The sequence below is a fragment of the Eupeodes corollae genome, chromosome X (assembly GCF_945859685.1).
Source record: "Eupeodes corollae chromosome X, idEupCoro1.1, whole genome shotgun sequence".
NCBI classification, from domain to species: Eukaryota; Metazoa; Arthropoda; class Insecta; order Diptera; family Syrphidae; genus Eupeodes; species Eupeodes corollae.
The window spans coordinates 1,615,342-1,631,251 of NC_079150.1; the positions used below are offsets into that span (position 1 = coordinate 1,615,342).

The 15,910-nt window shown below is 31.0% G+C and overlaps 2 protein-coding genes across 3 annotated transcripts in view; both read left to right on the forward strand.

Moving 5' to 3' along the window:
• Positions 1–15,910, forward strand: part of LOC129953197 (glutamine--fructose-6-phosphate aminotransferase [isomerizing] 2) — a 233,214-nt gene that overhangs the window by 196,729 nt on the left and 20,575 nt on the right. The gene's annotated exons all lie outside the window — the stretch shown is intronic.
• On the forward strand, positions 4,748–15,771 carry LOC129953200 (growth/differentiation factor 8). Of its 2 annotated transcripts, none has more exons than XM_056066124.1 (5): positions 4,748–5,029; positions 10,890–12,073; positions 12,944–13,180; positions 13,627–14,009; positions 15,129–15,771. In XM_056066124.1, exons 2-5 carry the CDS (start codon positions 11,257–11,259, stop codon positions 15,294–15,296), a joined length of 1,605 nt encoding a protein of 534 aa, XP_055922099.1. In that variant the 5' UTR covers positions 4,748–5,029; positions 10,890–11,256; the 3' UTR covers positions 15,297–15,771. The 2 variants fall into 2 exon arrangements, with proteins under 2 accessions (XP_055922099.1, XP_055922100.1); XM_056066125.1 differs by lacking the exon at positions 4,748–5,029 and adding an exon at positions 9,787–9,944.

The following is a 15,910-nucleotide window of genomic DNA, read 5'->3' on the forward strand; positions in this document are numbered from 1 at the left end:
ACACTTAAGCTGTCACTGTTTAACGTTTCAATTTTCTTCAGAAACAAGACATAAAGGCCCAACTATAATAGACATAAGCAAACATATGCTTATGTCAAAAACCCAACGAAAATTCACTTAAGTTTGCGAAATTACTGCATACCCATAATGCAATTTTGCTCACATATCTACATGTCAGATTTTACTTATGCGGCGAGCGACTGGGATCGCTCTTGCTTAAGTGTGCTTAAGTTAACGAAACTGAGAAAAATTGAACGAAACGGAGCTAGACTCCATTATGTTCACTCGTATTGAGATTCTTTGTGTTCGCACGTTTACTTATGCGCGCATATGCTAGCTTATGCCTATTATAGTTGGGCCTTAAGTTACAAAGCTTAATTAAAATGGAAAAACTAATTATAATCTTTTGCGCGCAAAAGTCAATAATAAAAGCTATGTATTCGTGAAGAGAATCCAACATTTGTGTGTTGGAATTCACATCTTCTCAACGACATTCCAAAAACAACAATTGGTGATGAATATCCTCCGAACAAAGCGTGTTCTGAGCACTCAGAATTAATTTTTTTTTGAAATGCACCTGAACAATTATGTCACACGTTGTCATCATTTGACATTTTAATTTATTTTTCATTTTCTTCAGAATCAAAAAATAAGATTCAAAGTTTGAATAATTATAATCAAACAAGCATTCGATATGTTTTTTGAAGAAGGACATTTATATTTCTCATCCATTTCAAGCCTCCTGAAATAAAACCAAGACTTAAAAAAATAGCCTGACTATTTTCCTGCACCATTTTAATTGTTTGAATTTTTTCCTCAATTTCACCTGTCTAATGCTTGATAATATACATTCTTAGTACGTATCACCCTCCAAAACACTTTGTTAACGTTGTTGTATTTGTACCGTCGATAAAAAGATTCAAATTGCAACAAAAAATGTTGGCTTGTTTCACGCAAACATATCGTAATGAGTTTTTGCGCGCAAATGTCACGCACACATTTAATCACTTTATAAATCAGTTGTTTGCTTTAAGCATTATTCACATGAGAACGACCAACGAATGAACGAATATTCGTCGATTTTGACATTTCTTTCACATGAGAGTTTTTAATTCGTCGTGAATAAAGTTTGACTTTGACCACCGAAACCACAAAAAGAATGATTTCTTTAGGTTAAGTACGCGCGATTATTTTATTCGTTGCGAGTGTGGATAATGTGGAACGCGAATAAAGTTTGACGGTTCGTATCAACTTCAATTTTTTTCGCCGCGAATAAATTTGTTTTCTTAAATTTATTAATATATGCTATTGAAAAGTAAAAGTATGCATCATAAATCAAATAGAAGCTATATTGCTATCGTTTTGTTAAGAATTTTATATGTCATTCGTCGTTCGTTGGTCGCGCTCATGTGAATGCTGCTTTAGCTTGTAAGCAAATTAAAATGGCTACTGAGGATTTTTATGTTTTATGTTTTGAGTTTTGTTTTTGCTTTATAGCTCATATTAATTTTTCTAATTGATCGCTTGCAAAAATACATATTGGTATTCTTCATTTGTTTTAGTAAATGCGTTTAACTGGCGTTGGCGTCGGAGCAAGTAATTTTTTACAGACTTGTGTTTCATTTAGTAGTTAGATAGTTTCTACAATACTGTTGTACAAATAGAGACCGTTCTTGTTTTAGAGTTTAACTCAAGTTAACTCCTGCAACTCTAAATTAACCCTTTAAATTTGGTGGGTTAACTTTGGTTTAAATATACAGAAGTTTTGGCAGATACTGAAATTGCAATTGAATAATTATTTTTATTTCTTTTTGTGGAACAATGAATTGAGCATTGGGATCTATACGAGATTTAAAGTTTAACTCTTTTGAGAAAAAAAAACTTATCAGATCGGGACCATTGCATTTGAATGTATTTGTACAAAAAATTTGAATTTCGTTTATTTATTTTAAATAATTAAAAAAAACAACGGCTGGTGGCTGTCAACCAAAATGTCAAAATCTATCGATTTCGATAAGCGAATCGATAAATTTTTAAGTGATACCAAACTATTCTACCACTCATAAGGTTAACATTAAAGACCCACTGTAAATCTGACATATTTATAGCACTAAACACATTTGAGAAATTATGAAATTCAAATAGGTATAAGATACATAAATCCATTGGTGTCATGGTCTCAGGGTGTTCTACGGACTTGAAATCAAAAAATAAATTATCATTGGCCAATTTGCTTTCTGGACAGCTTTAGCCCCTGTTAACATATAACATAAATTATGTGGCGCAACAGTTCGTTGAGAACTACGGCCTAGTGACTTATATCTCTCAACTATTTCTGTGTGCGAGTAATGTTGTAGGAGATAGAGGGGTCCAAACGGCTTATTTGAAAAAAAACAATTTTTAAGGCAAGAACGACTTTTGGATAATTTTACAATTGACAGGTTCAGGCGACATAATGGACTTGAATTTAAGGAACGTTTCTAGAATCTGATTGGATAGAAGAATTGCCTTCCAACTAAGGCAACTTTATTGGAAAGTTAGTCAAGGCAAATCTCCTTTACTATCAAGTCAATTATACTTGTGTCAAAATGAATTTCTATTTGTTGTTTTATGTAGCGTTCCTTGTCAAATTGCAAAAGAAATCACTGAAATCAAAGAATCTGATTGGATAGAAGAATTGCCTTCCAACTAAGGCAACTTTATTGGAAAGTTAGTCAAGACAAATCTCCCTTACTATCAAGTCAATTATACTTGTGTCAAAAAGAAATCACTAGCATTTTTTAAATACAAAACATATTTCGGAATGAAAGCTTTTCTGAATGTTTTGTAGGCTGAAGTGAAAAACTAACTAGTTGCCTTGGTTTAAATTTACTTTTGAAGAACGCAATTAAGACTGCAAATATGGTACCCGTAGCGTGATGGCTAGTGCGTTGGACTGTCATGCAAGGGGTCTTGGGTTTAATCCCTGCCTGTGCCACCTAACTTTTTTCATATAAACTGTAGGTCCCTTCTATCTATGACAACATTACTCGCACACAGGAATGGTTGATAGTTGTAAGTCAATAGGCCCTGGTTCTTCATGAACTGTTGCACCACCTAATAGTTAACTGCAAATGAAGTTGTTCGAATTGTTGCCAACTAACGAAAAAAACTTGTCGTAAACTCCCACGATGAGGAGACAAAACATTTGAAGTCCTTTGTGGCCAAGTTACAACCTTTATTAATTCAAAATTATTCGATTCATCAGTTATTATTATTAATATAACTTACAATAGTTTTTCTTTTTTTATTTTAATTTTTCTAGCACTTTAGTAGGTTTTCTGATTTGTAATTCTAATTTTTCTCTTTTTTTGTTCAAGCTTTCTTTTCTTTTTGTTGTTGGTTCGTTGAGAGTATGCAGAATGTCAACGAGCCAGATAACCGGAAATCATCAATGGCGGCTTTTGACATAAGGTACTTTGGGAGGTGCCTACATTTGGCTCTACATTTTATGGGTGTTGCCAACAGAAGTCCTTTATGTTATAATTCCTCGTAAGAGGCAGTACCCGTGAAAAATACTTTAGACGGCACAGGGCATTGAACGTAAGACCTCAAATAAAGGAACTTCTCTTAAGCCTTAAGAAATCAACGAAAATTTACTAACAGTCAGTGGAAACATACGATGTAAACAATGGTATTATTTATTTTAAAACCAATATGCTAATAATATTATACCTAGCTTTCTTATATGACAGTCTGATCTCTTTAGACAAAGGGTACCTACTTGATTGTATCTTATCTTAGCCAAGCACTCGAATTAATCTTAAATTTTCATTCATATAGTGCATGACACATAACATGAACTTTAATCAGTGGCGTAGTCGCTGAATTCTTATGTTCGATCCAACAATTTGTGTTGCTTATACTACTTATGAACCTTGCCTTATTTTTGTCTATCTACAAGTGCCTTACTAAGCAAAGGCCATTAGGTACTTAGTAACACCAAAACTTCATAACCTCGTAAGATCATAATGAAAATCAGGTTAACCCACCCACTTATAATACCTTTCCGCTTATAATTACGTTTATTTCCAAAATAAAGTTCAAAAGTCTAGATTTTATCGTGGACTCTTGAACCTTTAGAAATTACCACACAAATTAAACGTATGATTCTACTGGACTTAAGACCTAAACTGGTCGACGCGCGACGATAAAAAAAATATAGATATGAGTACGTACCTATGTAAATCAGAGAAAAAACATTTCTATTAACACTTTAATATTGAGTTATTATTTTTATTGTTATTATTATTTTAAAATTAAGGCTTCATTTTATGAGGAATTCAAAATTAATATTAAGCATGATGTCGAGGCATGTCCATTATTCATGTTAACACCGAAACAATATGTTTATTTTCAAATATATTGTCCATATTTTTTACGGTTTTTCTAATCTACATTATAAAAAATGGTTTAAATATTCTCTTAAAAGAAATCTTGTCCTACCACAACAAACTACAAAATTTCTCAACGATAATAGAGAAAAATTACAGCCATTGTTATGAAAAGAGACCTCAAATTTATAAGAAAATGAATTCTCTTAAACTTAAATTATCTTATCAGTTAGTAGCTCAACCTATACATTGGCCTAGGTACAGAGCTAGATGTAGGTACCTAGCTATTGGTTTTTGTTTTTGTTTTTCGACTTGATATACTACCGAGAGAGAATGCGACCGTAGCCCATATTGCTGAGTCGATAGTCTTAAATTAAAGCACATACTAAGTTAAGTCGTTCGAATAAGTTAATCCGTTCTAGTCTCACAGTCACAGTCGTCTTCAATACTCAAGGAAGCTGTATCAAAAATTTAACACTCGATAGATCGAAATTCATAACAAAAAATAAAATTCCATCCCAAATACCTAATAAAAAATAAAAACAAACAAAAATAATTTAAAAAAAGTTTATTATTTTTAAATTGTGTTAAAAAAATCAAAAAATTATCATAATCATGCCTGATAGATTATTAATGAAACAGAATTAAAACCTCAGGTATGTTTTTGTTTCAAAATTTGTTTTCAACATCTAGTATTCTCACGTATGCCTATAAAAACATTCAAAAATTGAAGAGAAATATGTGGAGATGCCGTTTTCATCATTTTTATTCTTAAATTTATTTTTTTTCTTAAAAAATAAATGTTTTATATTTTCTTGGATCTAATTTATTTATTTAATAGTATGCGGGCTTTGAAAGTTTTGTGAAAAAAAACATTATTTTTGTTAATCAAGCTTTTTAAAAAAATGAACAACATTCGTTTCAATCGAATTTAACATTTTACTCACTGTGAACAAAGTGGTCCATAATGCACCTTTTTGAATATATGTATAAAGTGAAGATAAACAATAAAATTTAATATGTTATAACTTATAAATATTATACATGACTGGCATAGATAGAAGTCCAAATTTACATATACAAAAATATGGTGTACTTTTACTATGTGGGGACGAAAAACACTGTTATTAGACGTGTTTCATTATCTGCGGATCGAGATCTTAATTCATTTTAAAATCGAACAAAACTCGTTGGGCACAGTTACTGTAAAATAAAGTAAATATTAATTTGTTTCCACAAAAAATAGAGCATTTTAGGAAATAAATAGTTAAAAAGAAGATCGGGCTAACCTATGTATGTACATATTAAGGTTATTGGTGATTTCCAATACTATTGATTTTGTGCTTATGAATAGAAAGTACAACCTTTTGACGTTTTTGTCTTCGGTATGTCAGGAGAAGCAGATGTTTGTATTGTTATGCAAATTATTTTAAGAGTGGATAAGTTATTTAAACTCAAAGCCAAAGATTAAAATTTCTATCGAAAATCTCGCAAAAATAAATCGACCTTCTAGTACAGGGTGGTTGGCATAATCATACTATTTATGTTTTTCAATACATACCAAGCAAAAACCAAAATTAAAAAACAACAGGAAATAAAAGTGATTAATTTATTATTATTATCACGCAAAACTTTTGTGTGGGAGGATTAATTATTTGAGCGATATTCTTATCAGCTTTTTTACGGTTTTTTTTTATACCAAAATTTAATTATCAATGGTGTTTAACATTGAGTTCAATCTGTCAAATCTTCTGCCTCACCTTGCAGTGATAAACGTATTATTTTGTCTTGTTGAGTTGACTCATTTTGTATTAATTTAATTTGATTTGTTATAAAAGAAAACAAAAATAAATTTTAAGTTTAATGTAAGGCCGACCAATCTATAAGTTAGGAATGTTATTTTTCCTAAGTTTCTTTCTACGAATTCGTCTCAACGATGTTAACCTTTGATACGCCTCAGTTAGCCTTTCACTTTTTACAAAATAAATGTTTTTGTATTTTTTTGCATATTTTAATTTTGTTTGAATTTCTTACAACAGTTTTATAAAATAGTATAAAGGAATACCTATCTAGCAAATCCTTGATTATCCTTGACTTTAATCCAGCGGATTGAAGATTTCTCAAATCATGTTGTGATTGAAATTTCAATGAAAAAGAAAAATCATAAGAAATGATAAATTCCCTGTTGAATGAATAATCGGTACAAATATTTACAAATAAGGTTGTTTATTTGAGAAACTATACAAGTCTTAACTTAAATAATGTTGAATAGTGAAGTATACATGTACTATATACTTAAAACTTCTTTTTTTGGAAATCGTTAGATAAGGGCTTGATATCTCAAAGTACACCTTATTAAAATTTCACACCATTTCAACATTTGCTAACGGAAATGCCAAACTCTATCTTTTATTCCATATTATTGTACGTTACTGCATGAGCAAGAAAAGTAGGGACTGAATTTCATAAGGCTATTGTGTCTGTCTGTAAGCGACAAAAAAAAATATACCAGAAACACAAATAAAAGTTTAATAAAACAAACATTATGATAACATTTTTGGCACTACAAAATTAATTTCTTTCGAAAATGTTGCCTACAATCCAATATATTGTGACTCTGAAAGATTGAGCAACAATAGTAATTTTTAATTTTCCTTACTTATTTCCTTTAGTTAGTGTTGAAGTCCTGTTTGAAGTATAGGGCCTCACTCAACAAACTTCTTCATCAAGTCTCCAGTTGCAAACTGCATTTTATGTAAGATGACTTTCCATTTGTGCATGCCACCTGATCGGGGCGTGAATTCGAAGACCGGGTAGGAGCATTAGTTTTCAAGCGCTCAGGTGACTCAGCCATCTCAGGCGTTGGACTTCTATCCTTTTGGCTAATTTTGCGTCGCTGTGTAGCCACTACAGCTCGCCGTTCCATCTTCTTCATCATTTACTTGTCTCTCGAAACGATCCAAGGTGCTTCCATTCGCTATTGTCATATTCAAAGCTTTTTTTTAGCTGCTCTACTACTTAATTGCTTTCTTAGTCCACAAAAACAACGACGAGGGTAATTCTTCTTTTGATCTCAGAGATGGTGTTATTTTCTGCGCTGTAAATTTGATTATTCTTAAAATTTTACCAGATGTCAAAAACTTTACTTTTCGTTGAATACTATTATTTTGAAAGTAACATCAATTTATTTTTCGTAAAATATTTTAAGTGACAAAAATATTTGTTTAGTTTTTTTCATTAATAAAAAAACGTAAGTTGATTTTTTCAAAATAATGCTTATTTCGTTTACTGTCATATAATAAATAATATATAAATCTAAATTGAAGTCTATTTAGCATTTCGTTCGTTCACTATTTTAAATTGCTGTATTAAAAAAAACATCTTTGAAGGTTCCTTCAGCAATTTTCGATGTTATGTAAAATGTAAAATTATTTTAAGTCAATGTCTCTGCTGTTTCTTGAGATACGGACTACGAACAATGATATCCCAACCCACACAGGTATCTCTCTAAAAATCTTTGATTTAGATTCTAGGGACCTTGAAACGTAGAGATATGTCTAAATTTGCAATTCAACGAATCGGGCCGATTACAGTAATGTCCTATTGTAAGTTAAAAATAAAAATCGGCATTTCAAAAGTTAGAGTAGTACCCGTGGCATGATGGTTAGTGCGTTGGTCTGTCATGCAAGGGGTCTTGGGTCCAATACCTGCCTGTGCCACCTTAATTTAAAAAAAAAAAATTTCGCGGGTACTGCCTCTTGCGAGGAATTGACAAATCCCTTAAGAGTAATTCTTGTCATGAAAAAGTGCTTTCTCAAACTAGCCGTTCGGATTCGGCCTAAAATTGTACGTCCCTTCCATTCCTGAAAAACAGTACTCGCACACAGGAATGGTTGAGAGTTGTAAGTCAATAGGCCCTGGTTCACAACGGACTGTTGCGCCACCCCATTTTTTTTTTTGATTTCAAAAGTTAGCAATGGTAATCTATCGAATTTCCACCAATGTTGGATGAAACCGTCAACTCTACAGTGGTTAGAGATCAAAAGATCATAGCCATAGTTAGAGGCGCAGAACACAGCAGCATCATTATTGATCAACGATTGATAACGATTTACTTCAGATATGAAACTTAGTAAATGATAATAAAAATTGAATTACATGATGAACTATCCTCTTGCAACTTACGGGTAATTATATAGTTATACTCGTAACTACGCATTGGCATATTTATATTGCTTGTAATTTTAATTACTGCTAATATTATCTGATAACAAATTATGATTATAATAAATATGCATTTTATTTCCTGTTCTGTTAAATAAAATTACTAAATTTAAAAATTAGTTGCAGCGTCATAATCAGCAGTACTACACAAAACTGTCATCACAAATTTGATACATGCTGTCTTAGTACATCAATCAATAAAATACGTATCGCTTCTTATCAATGAACTTCCACGCGAATGAGTTTAGAATTTTACAATTTGTATGCGCCCTTTTAATTTAATTTAATTCGTCAAAATTATCGAAAAGAAAAAAAAATTAAAAATAATCTGATGAAATAAGTTTGCGTAATTGAGACGCGCTTTAATCAGCAATATTTTCTTTGAGCTAATTCCTTGTAAAGTTGAATGGCTTCCTCTTTGGTTACGTATGCAAGACCCCGTGCCGTATCGGAAGTTTTTAATTAATACACGTGGAGCTGAATTTTAATAAGTAAACGATGATTGTACCAATTATTTTTTTAAAAATAGAGTTAGTCTCGTAAATTGATCGGAATTAAAATTTGACCAAACAAAATTAATTGACATTTGGAGCTGTCATTCTGATTTATGGGATATAATGTGTCATGGGAAATTGCAAAACAATTTATTACCTTTGGGTGTTATTCATATTTAAAATTGAATTATGCGACCTTAATAGTAATAAATTGAATGGCGTCATTATTTATTGAAGATTAATTAAACAATTTCAATTCGCTCATTGACGTGTTGCTCAGCTTACTCAGGCAAGAAAATCGTTTATAAGGATATTTTAAGTTTAAATTTTTTTCTTCCGCAACGCCGCGAAAGTAATGCAGACTTTTGGGCTATCTGGTACTAAAGGTTTTATAGTATAAACTATTATTTTTAGTAAAAACTATAAGTAGCAACGACGCCATACCGCTTGCTGTGCTATGCAACGACTCACATGCCGAGCACCACTTCCATCGAGCGGGTGGTAACTACATACATACATTTTTAGAAGCTGATGCAATTTGTTGTCATTATTTCTTCTATGGTTCTTACCTTTGAAAAAGAGAAGTCTTAATTTCCAAAAGAATTGTATTACAATAAATTCATTTGATTGCCAAGGAATCAAGAATTCGAGATCGAATTGCTTAGTAAAATAAGAACTCACGTTTTTCAACGTGATCAATCATTTCTTAGTTGGCGCGTACCGGAATAAGAGCACAGTTCCCAATTTAGTTTGTAAATAAATTTAAAATTTACTTTAATGCTTGTGAAAAAAAATTATATTAAGATTGTTTTTGAGAAAAAAAATACTAAAGTACTTTCATTTTTTACCCAAGGTAAAATTCTACGATTTTATTTATAAGGGAGACTGTTTTTGGTATATTTTAGCTTATCAATTTTAAATACTAATTGAGTACAATCGCGAAGTGATCTCTGTTCTTGTTTTTAAAAACAAAAATAACAAAAATAAACAATTGAAAGTGTAAAAAGTTTTAATTTTGTAGTGTGTAGTTTTTTGTTTTTTTGTTGTTTTTCATTCCATTTTTAAAAAGTTCGTTAGGATCAATTTGAAAGAGATTAATTAGTTTACTGTTTTGTATCAGTATTTTTAAATAATTGTATTTCTGAATAACAAATCCAACCTTTTCAAGTGATCTTCAGTAGCATTAGAGTCCACATAAGTTTTGCTCTTTTAATGTTCTTGTTATTTATGTTTTTTTTTTTTTCTAGAAATATTCCCAAATCCAGATATAAAAGAGAAGCTTTTTATTTTAGTTTGAAATCGTCAAGCAACACAAACTAAATCACAAAATTAAAGTGTCAAATTAAATTGGTCAATTCATAAGCTTGAGATTCTATACTGTTAAATTCATTGGCGCAAAATTTTAAACAACCTATTGTAAAGGGTTTAACGATCTACTAGTTAGCTATTTGCTAATACCTTTCTTTAAACCTTTCCTTTCATTTTGCTAACTAGTAAATTGCTTATTGCATTTTATTAAAAACTAGCATACAAACATGTCAAAAAAGTGACAGTTCGTAAAAATAAACAAGGGAAATACGCGCAAACGGACCTATTAATTTGAATTCTCAACTGTTGACTGCCCCATTTCATCCACTGCATTATAAGAATAATTGTTCACATGTCATTAATAGTTTAAAATTTTATAATGAACATTTTGAAATGACTATTGTATGTTTTAATTAATTTTGTCACAATTCATACAATTCATTGGACGCTGCTGGTTTTCTAATATAAAAATTACTTCTTTTACTTTCAGATATTGGTTTCGAATTGAAAATTAAGATTAATTTTCTGTTATTGTTACTGCAATAAAATACACATAAATCTGCAAAAGAAACTTCTCACTCTTTAGTAAATTATTCAAAAAATAAAATAATAAAGCTATAATCTAGTGCCATCATTATTCTATGCTCTTACAAAATCTACTGACTACACTTAATATATCCATGCTCCCTAAAAGATAGTACAGAGCCCCCTAATACACATATCTTAAAAAAATACGTTAAAACATTTCCTCCGCTAATAAAGAATAAAACTACATCGAAATCATTTGCTAGTCTTATTATTACAAAAAGTGCTGTGTCAAACGGTATTCTAAAGAATTGTAGCAAATATAGAACAAAATGGTAAAATATTTTATATTGTTAGTTCTTTTGGCCGGTGTAGCCCTAGAATGCACGAATATTAACAATCGAATGTTTCCAAAATCAGAAACATACAAACCACTTCATCACGTACGCCTTCAGAATCACGATGCCTTAGAAACCAGTGAACATAATAACCACCGCGAACATCAAAACAATAATCACCGACACAATCCCCATCCACATCGGCATCATCTGCCACATAACTCACATCAACATCTTCAACCAGAACATGATCAATATGCAGCAAATCAAGGAAATCGAGAAGTTGATGAATTTCCATCTAAAAACACGGATGACGTTGAAGGAGAAAAACCCAAGTACAAGTCGAATCTCTGGCACATTGTTAGGAAGGATTTGTTAGGGCCAAACAGCCATAATGATGATTACTATGATGATCCTGCTATGGACTTGCCAACTGTCAACAACGACAGAGTAAACGAGGAGGATGATTCTGATGTGAATAATAAGCTCGATACGAAAATTGATTCACGTTTAGAAAACCATAGGCAAATCCGTAAAGATGAACCGATAATAAAGTGTCCTAAATGTGAAACATCGAATCGACAAAATGTTCGTGTCAGTGAGGAGGAACTCACGCTTTTACGTATTGAGTTTGTGAAGACACAGATTTTAGAAAAACTGCGGTTAAAAGATAAACCAAATGTGTCAGCGGTAGGAATGCCAAAACCTATTTACGAAGAAACAACAATACACCAAGATCAGACGACAAGTTCTAAGGATTTGGATGATTACTATGCAAGGGCTAGTAAAAAATTTATAGTCTTAGAAAGAGGTAATTTCTAAAAAAATTTCTATTACCATATATCTATTTCATTATAATATTATATATTATGTACATATGTTAAATGGACTTGAAACCTTGTTTAATTATCAAAAGAAATTTAGGCAAATTTGTCAATTAAAAATTGTCAACTCCCAATGGTTTCAATTCTTAAATGAAATTCAGAAAGACTTTTCTTTCTATCGAAAATAAAAAACAGCTATCATATTTGTTTATAAAATCCTTAGTATAAGAAAAGTTCAGCCAACATAAAGAACTTAAAAGAAAGGAAAGTTTCTAGGATCTGATTGGCCAGCTGCTAAAACATTATCTTCTAATTAAAACAACTTTATTGGAAAGTTGACTGGGAAAAATCGATTCCACTAAAAGTTGAACTTTACTACTGTATGATTTAATTTATTGTCTGAGCAATTAAACTTGACATTTTATGTAAAAGGGTCCCTTGTCAAATTGGAAAAGCAATAAGTAATATTTTTTTTTTTTTAATTCAACACAAAGGTGACTTGCCTGACGAATGTTTTGTAAACAATTACATATGTTTTTAGTAAATTTTGCACGATCAACTAAAGGTTGTGGTTAGTGAAGTATAGTTTCGAGTTTGAATTTAATGACACTTGAAAAACTCACTAGTTGCCTTGGTCAAAACTTACGTTGAAAAAATGCAGTTGACTGCAAAATAAGTTCTTTTTGTTGTCTGAACCTGTTCACTAGGTGCCGCCACCTTAAGAAACACGATGATTATATTTACTATAAGATTTATATACAAAGCTGTCATTTGGAAGATTCATACAATTTTTTGACAAATATAATATAATACTCAAATAACACAAATTTTCTTTATCTTTTTTGTATTTTCTACAGAAAAACAAGAGTGTAATAACCTTAGTCAGCCTTCAATTTGTTTTTCATTCAAAATTGACGATTTGGACTTGGAAAGTATTGATGTCAGTAAGGCGGTTTTGTGGATTTTCAAAAAAAGAAATTCCAAAGATCTTCTCAAGCAAACAATCGTTGTATCAGAGGTTGAACAAGGAGGTCTTAACTCTAAATACCTTCCTAAGGTTAAACCCATAGCAATACAATCAGTCGATGTACAAGGTAAGTTCCATAGAATGCCTATTATTGCAAAATATCGTTAAAAAAATAATTCTCCGTGATATTCAATTATAAAATATATATGTATTTAAAACAAAATATATTCTGACTAAATCAAATAACTAATTATCAAAGATGTTTCCACACAAAGTCCGGGAGTTGTTTTGGACTTTCGTCTGAAAGTCAATTGACCCCAAATTGTTCTTTATTTTGCTTTCAAAAAAATCACTTAACGAAATCATGAAAACCTCATAAATCTAGAATGAAATGGCTCGTGTCAATTATATAAATACATATGTACAAGTACAAAGTAGCGATAACCGCCTTTTACTCAACCCACAATTTGAACTAAAAAATATACATACAAATACGAATAATTAAATTGATATATACATGTATACAAAATTGCATTACTTCTAAGACCTTAAACTTTGATCTTTTATTTTCAGAGGGCTGGATGAAGATCGACATTGAGTGGCCAATCAAACGCTGGTTTGGCATTCATGATCTCAGCCATTTAATTCATATATCCTGTCAATCATGTGAAATAGAGACTGCCGATGGTCTTATTTCAACTGAAAAAGATTATCGACCATTTATTAAGATTGACACTCAAAATCGGCGACGAGTTTCGAGGCAAAAACGTAGCGTTAATTGTACAAACGGTGTGACGGAGTGTTGTCGGGAAAGGCTATACATATCGTTTGATGAGATCGGTTGGGGTGACTGGATTATCAGTCCAAAAGGCTATGATGCATACTTTTGCCGGGGATCCTGCTCTACTGTGGCGAGTATAGCTCAAAGTTCGACACATCATAGTTCATTAATGAGGGTGAGTAAAATTATTTAAATGCATTGATTTTCTTTTATATATTTCATTGTTCCATTCTATTCCCTTAAATAAATGCCCTCATCCCTGCTTTACTTAGGATACATATAGTATGATTTTTTTTATAAACTCTTTTACAATTCATTTAAAAAATAGAAAAACTGTTGTAGTTGATTTCCAATAGCGGCCCCATCAATTTTGTTGGATAGAAAAAGGCCGCAAGGATCTTAAAAATGTCAATTGGATAAAAAGAACGAATATCGTAAATTATGTGTGAATTTTTATTTCAACTCAAAATCTAAAATCGCTTAAAAGAAAATGATCAAGCTTAAGATCAAAATACATCACGTTTAATTGTTTTTTGTTTCTATTATAAAATGAAAATAATATAAAAACCCAAAAACGTCTAGTTCACTCGCAGGAATTGAAACTAATGCTTGAATGATTGGATCAAAGATTAAAAAGTTTTGAACTTTGGTAACAACTGTTTTCAAAGAATTCATAACCTAGCACTAAGATAATATGTCATGCACTGACAATATGAGATACACTTGTCACATTTCTTTCGAAATCCGGTTCATCATGCCAAAGAAAATCTTGACAGCTGATTTGAAAATATTATATTATCGAGATCAAAGTCCCATATTTTTCACACGCAGTTTTATATTGGTGAACACGCACATAACTAATATCATTGCAAATGGAAATGGGAAGTTCCCATATTTCAAAAAAGAACAACGCAAACACAATTAAAAACATATTGGCATTTTTCTCTCTCTCTCTCATATGTCTGATCTTTGATGTGCAAAATATTACTTCTTTGAAATATTTGGTTGCCTATCGCTATCGCTACCGCAACCGCACACTTGATGATACAAACATGCCTCTGTGTCCAGATGAATTACGTTACGTAGAAACAGTGCGGGATCGCACCGAACGACCTAAACAAATACAAAAAAATCGTTAAAAATATCATGAAGTGGGGGTGAGGGTTTTTTTGTTTAATCATCTGCATTATCGCATGGGAATATCACGTAAAATAAGCGTGTCCCTTTCATTTAAATACAAAAATAATGAAGAAGCTTTTGTTGAAACAAATTTTTTTATTTTATTTTCTTTTAGAAAGTTATCTCACACAGGGATACTGCCGGAAAGAAACCACTCGAACTTATACCATGCTGTACAGCGAATCAGTACTCTTCCCTGGAAATATTTTTTAGGGATAGTAATAATACAGCGACGCTTATGAAATTTCCTAATATGGTGATTGAGTCATGCGGTTGTATGTAAATTTACAAAGTTTTAATAATTTATAAATATATTTAAAAACACTTACTTTTCTTAATAATGTACTATATTTATTACCTTAATATGCAAGCAACAATACAAAACACAAATAATCTGAATCTGTATTATGTTAATATGTTTTTTATTTGTCATTTTTTAAAATTAATTTCTTGTTTGTTTCTAGTTATAAAAATGTTTTTTGTTTCTTTTTCTTATTAATAAGTGAATTTTAAGAATAACAAATTTACTTAAACCGTTTGAAATTTTGCTGCCTTTAGTTTTAAAAAAAGAAATGTTTACTTTTCTGTGCAATGAAATTATACTAGTTTTATATATTAATTAAGAACAAATAGAAAAAATATACATATGCTTATGAGTTTAGTATTGAACCAAACATAACTTTTTTTGAGTGTGCAGTTGGATTAAAAAAAAAAGAGGCTGGGCTGCCACCCACACTGATAACTTTCCATTCCCGTCTGTCAATTTGTCTTGGTTAAAACTTTAACAAAATATTCATAAGAATATAAACATCGAAACCAATTATTATGAGTTTTTTGTTGTTTCTGTAGGTATTCGTTTTTTGTTACAAAAGTTGTCAGTTGAATTTTTCTAAAAAA

Excerpts from the sequence above, each read along its gene's own strand:
- LOC129953200 (XM_056066124.1), top strand. The coding sequence starts at position 11,257 with ATGGTAAAATATTTTATATTGTTAGTTCTTTTGGCCGGTGTAGCCCTA. Across the intron at positions 13,181-13,626 it reads ACAATCAGTCGATGTACAAG|AGGGCTGGATGAAGATCGAC; the intron begins GTAAGTTCCATA and ends TTTTATTTTCAG. Across the intron at positions 14,010-15,128 it reads ATCATAGTTCATTAATGAGG|AAAGTTATCTCACACAGGGA; the intron begins GTGAGTAAAATT and ends ATTTTCTTTTAG.